Source organism: Ceraceosorus guamensis (assembly GCF_003144195.1).
Source record: "Ceraceosorus guamensis strain MCA 4658 unplaced genomic scaffold IE81scaffold_101, whole genome shotgun sequence".
Classification (NCBI taxonomy): domain Eukaryota; kingdom Fungi; phylum Basidiomycota; class Exobasidiomycetes; order Ceraceosorales; family Ceraceosoraceae; genus Ceraceosorus; species Ceraceosorus guamensis.
The window spans coordinates 1,608-7,267 of record NW_020290096.1 but is presented as its reverse complement, the minus strand read 5'-3'; the positions used below and the strand labels follow the sequence as shown (position 1 = coordinate 7,267).

Below are 5,660 nucleotides of genomic sequence, written 5' to 3'. Positions count from 1 at the left end.
CAGAGTGCGTGCGGGGTGTGATCAGCAGAGTGCGTGCGGGGTGTGATCAGCAGAGTGCGTGCGGGGTGTGATCAGCAGAGTGCGTGCGGGGTGTGTTCAGCAGAGTGCGTGCAGGCCTGCAGTCGAGGGACTCACCTGGTGTACCTGTCCAGGACCGCGAGAAATCCGTCGCTGGAGGAGGTCGCATTGCCGAAGCGATCAGCAGGCATTGCCACGGAGCATATTCGTTCGCAGCTGTCCCTGTCCGCGCTCTCACCGGTCATCGTGCGTCAGCTCTCCCGGCTTCCAGTCCTCGCCGGATTTTATAGCATGAAGAGCACGAGCAGAGCCGACGGCCGAGATGAGAGCTCGACGAGTGAGTCCGAGGCCGAATCCTGTGCCGTACTTTGCGCCTTCCAGCACCACTTCGATGAAGAAGGCGGCAGACTTGAGAGAGACGCGCGCCAAGAGGGAGAGCGAGGTGACAAATTCGGCAATTTGGGTGGGTAGCAAGGCTAGCATTGCGCGCGTGATTGGTGAGGAGAGCGGAGGTTAGAGCACACGCTTGTGCGCCTCTTGAGTCTAGGTTCAACCCTGCGATGCCGACTCACTGGGACCACTGGCAGCCAGCCTGCTCAATGCGCTCGAGCCGGTGATGGCGGCAACGACGCCTGCCGACTTGCGACTCTCCACCAGCAGCTTCTCTGCTTCACCGCTCACATCTCGACCTGCCTTGCCATCGACTGGCGAGACTTGGGCAGATGGCTGCATGACTTGTAGCACCATCGTGGAGGATGTCGGCCCGCTGCGAGAGCAGAGAAGGCGTCTGTCTGTCTGCTAATTTCAAGTGGTCGGTGCGTGGATGAAATCTACTCAGGGTCGCATGATGAAAGTGTTGATGTGTGTATGCAGGCGTGCGAGACTGTGAAGATCAGGCGAATGGCGAGAGCTAAGGATGCTGTTGTAAATGAATCGGCGTGGTGATGGCGTGTGGCCAGGGCGGTGGTGTTGGACTTTTGGCTCGGTCGGGTCAACTCTCGGCTTCGGCTGTATGCGCGGTCCCGTATACCGCCCGCTCGCCCGCGCCTCTGGCAGGGAAAGGCAAGTGAGAATCAAGTCGCTCGTGCATGTCGCCTGTTGCGTTGCTTGATCCACGATTCACGATTGTTGCACCGCCATCTCAGCAGCAGCAGGCGGGCGGGCGTGTTATGATGCTGCTCACTGCGAAGAGTGACCCACAGCGCTGCGTCTGCATGGACGCGATCGAGGCAGCGCAGGAGCCAGAAGGCGCGCGGACACGTCGTCAGATTTCCCCCTGCATGTGCTGCATGGGCACGCGCATGTGAGAGGGGCGTCGCGCGCGCGTCCGCTTCAGGAGAAGTCACGAATGCCGTGCCGTGCCGTGCATGCACGCAGTCAGACATTTACGGTACTCCCCACTGCTGCGCACATCCATCCGCACATCGCAATTATTAATAAGCACATCACTCTTGACTCGCAACGCGACGCGTCACGTCAACACCCGCCGCGGGTCCACGCTTCCATCATAGCACAGACCTTGGGCTAACGTTGCCGCCTCACGACTCACGACTTTAAGTCACATGCACGCACGGCTCACATGTGCAGCGTTTGCTCGATAATCATTTGATTCACGATTTGATTATTACCCTTCTTGAAGTCTGGCCCCCGGCCTTCCATTCGAGGTGATGGCGCCTCCGTCGATGGTCGCAAAGCAGGCCACACACACGGACGCGCAGATGGTGGCATTAGATTCCGTGCGCGACTGTCTGCTCACTCCAAGAGGAGAGGCCTTCAATCGAGCGGTGCGCCCCTAACACAATGCTTTAGACGCGGTACGTCGCTCGGCAGCGAGGTCTGTGATTTGGCGAGCTGCTCTGATCCATGCCAGCTCTGCGTCCGCTTCGCAGCGCAAGTCGACGACACGAATGTTGCCTACAGCGTGGCACGCCGATGATGTGGGCCCCGCCGAAGCATCTTGCAGGCCTTGCTCGGTGCATGACCACGTCTGGTCACCGTCGAGATTCGTTGTTGCTAATGCAACGTCTGGCAAGATCAGAATCACTTGCAAGCTGCATGGACGACCCACGTCTGCCGTTGCGCCATCGCTGTTGTGGTGGTGCTCTGCAGCGCTGCGCCGAACCTCTACTTGAACCCAACACCGCATCGTAGCAACCAGCATCCGTTTTGCGCCTGCATTCCTGTACTCTAGCGTGCGCCTCGTATCGTAGCCTGGGATACCTCTGAGCTCCACGTGTAGGGGACTCGATGGACCCTCGACAGCAGAGGCCAAGAGGTGGACCAGATGTGCACGAGACAATACTTGGAGAAATTTTCGCAGTGAATGCAAAGACGCTTGCGTGCGCTGAAAGTCGGCTGGCAGAGCGATGGACATGCTGGATCGCTCGTCAGCAGCTGTCAAGCCCTAATCACGTGAATGTCGATAGGCGGATGATCAGTCTAGTGAGTGAGTTGAGCGCGCGCGCGCCCGCTGCTCACCGCATCTTGAATTCCGCCCCCCTTTCCGACCTCTGCTCGCCTTTGACTGCTTGATGAGGCTGAAGCTTTTCTCGAGCTCTCATACCATTTCCACGCTACCCACGCCAGACTCGCGGCGCCCACGGCCGTGCTGCCTAGCACAGTTCCGGCCGCTATGGACCAAACCTCGCCTTGGTAACGAGACGATCGTCGGTGAGTCGTCGAGGTCATCTTCACGCCAAGGAATCGACGGTCCGTACGCCGTGGGTGCGACGACTGAGAGATTCGTGATTGGGCGTGTGCGCGCCCACAAGTGTCGTCGCTAGCAAGGCTTACCCGATCAAAAAGTCGAGTGCGTGCCTTTAAGTGGGAATTCCTTCAAAACACTTGCCGCACCTTGACCTGCTCGCGCGCCGCCTGCGCGCGAATGCGCGCGCGTGTTGGTAGATAACGCGATAACGCGATAAGGAAGAGGCGACTTTGCATCGCGACAAGGAAAAAAGAAAAGAGGCAACAGCACGATCTCGGTGCCACATGCTTGGCGCACCACGACATTCTAGAGATCGGGGAGAAAGTTTCTATGCACGATCGCCTGATCATCGATCCGCGCGCGCTCAGATCAAGCAAGTGCTCGACGCGACGACTCGAACCTGCGGACCCAGTCAGAGAGCTTCGGAAATTGACTAAAATTGCTGCTGCGGGTGCTGCCATTTTTTGTTTTGCGCTGCTCAAGGCTCGAGACGCTTGGGGTCGCGGGGAAACAGCGATGCGCGACGAATATTGCCTAGTCCGAGCATCAAAAAGACTACGCGCTCGAGCCCGATACCAGCGCCAGCGTGAGGAGGACATCCGGATCGGACTACGTGACGTGCACCAGAAAGACTCGTTGTCAACGTCGCGCACGCCTCGAAACCTTTGACAGCGCTCGTGACTCACAAGCGTTGAGATAGGAGGGCATGTCCGAAGGCTTGATGCCAGCTTCCGCCATGCGCTTCTCCAACAAGCCGGCATCGTGGACACGCTGAGCTCCCGAAAGAATCTCTTGTCCTCGCATCAAAAAGTCGTACGAGTTCGACACGGCCTGCGATGGAGCGCGTGCGGGCGCGCGGGGTGAGTGGACAGTGCCGCGAGGTGAGTGGACAGTGCCGCGAGGTGAGTGGACAGTGCGCTCGCGCTTCACTCACAGGGTTTTGCGGGTCGGGCATGGTGTAGAATGGCCTGACCGCGAGCGGGTACTTGTCCTGCAGAAAGACGACGGCTTGAGCATCGCGCGCAGGCTAGCACGCGCGCAAGCACCGCACGCCAACTCACAATAGCCACAAAGTCAGAGTGATACTTTTCCTTGACGAGCGCGCCCACCCTTCGCTCTTGCTCCGTGCTGGCAGACATGAGGGTAGCGCGCCGACGTCAGCACATTCCTACTATGGGTGTATATGCGCAGCACATTCCTATTATGGGTGTACATGCGACCCACCTGAAATCCTCATTGTCGGCAATTTCCACACCATCCGCTCTCAGCATGTCCACCGCTTCCTGAAAGGTGATGCGAGGCACCTCGTCTGGCACTTCAAAGTCTGGCACAGGGTACTGGCGCTTCACTAGAGCAAATTCGCGAGCGTAGCGCTTGGGCAGCTGCTGGAAAATAAAGGAAAAGAGCTTTCGCAAGAGGTCGAGCACCTCGTGGTAGTGCTCGTCGAATGCCATTTCCAAGTCGACACCGGTAAACTCGGTCATGTGACGAGGCGTGTTGCTGTCCTCTGCGCGGAAAACGGGGCCAATCTCGTACACGCGACCAAAGTCGGCAGAGATGGCCATTTGCTTGGCAAGCTGAGGGCTTTGTGCCAGGAAAGCATCGCCTTTAAAGTAGCTGACCTTGAAGACGGAAGCGCCGCTCTCGGTGGCCGCGCCTTGTAACTTGGGCGTGTGCAGCTCGATAAAGTCCGCGTCTTCGAGGTATTCGCGAAACAGTCGACAGACGCCGTGCTGGATGCGAAAGATGGCCTGATTGGTCACCGTCCTGAGGTCGAGCACCCTATTGTCGAGCCTCGTGTCCAGACCGATCGTGGCCATTGGCCTGTCGGTGCTCTGAGATGCGGCCACTTCGGCATCCGAGCGCACCGCCTCGTCGACGTAAAAGGGCAGAGGGCCGTCGGTGGTGATGGCAGAGATGACGTGCAGTTTGGAGATGCGCACCTCTGCATCCTTGACCGTCACCGTGGCTGACTCGATGGGCACAGGAGACTTGACCAAGGTGCCTTCGACTGCGACGAGCGTCTCGGGGACCAGACTGGCCGCCCACTTGACGAACTGCTTCGATACGCGCTCTGGAGCTTGAGCGAGCACGGCCTGCACGCAATCGAAGCGGTTGCGCAGCGTCAAAAAGACCATTTTGGCTGCGGAGGGGGCGCGCGCAAGATGAGCGGGGCGCGCAAGATGAGCGGGAATGCTTATCGCTGCGCTGCACTGCCTCGGTGGCGCACCGCGCACTCACCCGATGGCGAACGTGATGTCTGAATGCGGGCAGTGAAAAAGACTGCTTCGCCATCGCGAGAGCCATTGAACTGGGCGATGCTGGCATACGCTCTGCCCGTCCTTTCCTGCGACTGGTTGAGCGGCAGTGCGCCATAATTTTGAGCGGAAAAGTCCTGGGGGGTGGGGGCGAGGGCAAGGGCGTGAGCGAGGGCGAGATTGTGAGCGTGATGCGAGTATTTGAGCCGACACGCTCGCGTGATGCCAGTAGTCTGAGCCGACACGCTCAACGCAACGCACCACATCGGCCTTCTCCCGAGCTTCCTTTTCCGCGGCCACCTTGGCAGCAGTCTCTGCCTTTTTGCGCTCCTTTTCCAACGCCTTGGCTCGCTTCTTCTTTTGATTGTCCGACAGCGGCGTTCCATCCTCGCTGTCAGCATGCAGATCATGGCGAATGGTCAGCTATTGCGCACGCGTGTGGCTGAACCGCTGGCGCCATGACATTGCTCTCGACATGCAGACGACACGTATCGCTTTGCGCCCACTCACTTGAGCTCTTCCACCTGCTTGATCTCTACCTGCTCATTGGTGGACGCGGCTTGCGAAATTCCTGCGCCCTCTGCTGCCGAAGCCGCATCCTGTGGTGTTGTCATGTTCGTTGCCAGTGTCGAGTCGGCTAAATTGCGTGTGTATGCGATGGTCGTTGGTGCGTCGCG

General features: G+C 58.9%; 3 protein-coding genes across 3 annotated transcripts in view; all 3 read right to left on the bottom strand.

Annotated features, from left to right (window-relative positions):
- Positions 1-1,061, bottom strand: part of IE81DRAFT_368901 (hypothetical protein) — a gene marked incomplete at its 3' end in the record, with an annotated part of 6,428 nt that extends 5,367 nt beyond the window's left edge. Inside the window, exons 1-3 of the mRNA XM_025517189.1 lie at positions 591-1,061; positions 257-494; positions 136-171 (exon numbers count right to left, since the gene is read on the bottom strand). Of these exons, the coding sequence (XP_025366826.1) occupies positions 136-171; positions 257-494; positions 591-765 (449 nt within the window). The 5' untranslated portion in view covers positions 766-1,061. The remainder of the gene's footprint in view (positions 1-135; positions 172-256; positions 495-590) is intronic.
- A 446-nt stretch (positions 1,062-1,507) lies between these two features.
- IE81DRAFT_368899 (hypothetical protein) lies at positions 1,508-2,928 on the bottom strand. Its single transcript, XM_025517188.1, has 2 exons — positions 2,497-2,928; positions 1,508-2,422 (listed from the first exon to the last, which is right to left on the bottom strand). The coding sequence occupies exons 1-2, from the start codon at positions 2,704-2,706 to the stop codon at positions 1,811-1,813; spliced, it is 822 nt and encodes a 273-aa protein (XP_025366825.1). The 5' UTR covers positions 2,707-2,928; the 3' UTR covers positions 1,508-1,810.
- A 215-nt stretch (positions 2,929-3,143) lies between these two features.
- IE81DRAFT_306220 (aspartyl-tRNA synthetase) overlaps positions 3,144-5,660 on the bottom strand; it is a 2,687-nt gene continuing 170 nt past the window's right edge. Inside the window, exons 2-9 of the mRNA XM_025512341.1 lie at positions 5,494-5,660; positions 5,245-5,374; positions 4,967-5,120; positions 3,950-4,868; positions 3,787-3,853; positions 3,660-3,716; positions 3,412-3,556; positions 3,144-3,334 (exon numbers count right to left, since the gene is read on the bottom strand). Coding sequence (XP_025366824.1) covers positions 3,204-3,334; positions 3,412-3,556; positions 3,660-3,716; positions 3,787-3,853; positions 3,950-4,868; positions 4,967-5,120; positions 5,245-5,374; positions 5,494-5,597 — 1,707 coding nt within the window. The 5' untranslated portion in view covers positions 5,598-5,660 and the 3' untranslated portion in view covers positions 3,144-3,203. The remainder of the gene's footprint in view (positions 3,335-3,411; positions 3,557-3,659; positions 3,717-3,786; positions 3,854-3,949; positions 4,869-4,966; positions 5,121-5,244; positions 5,375-5,493) is intronic.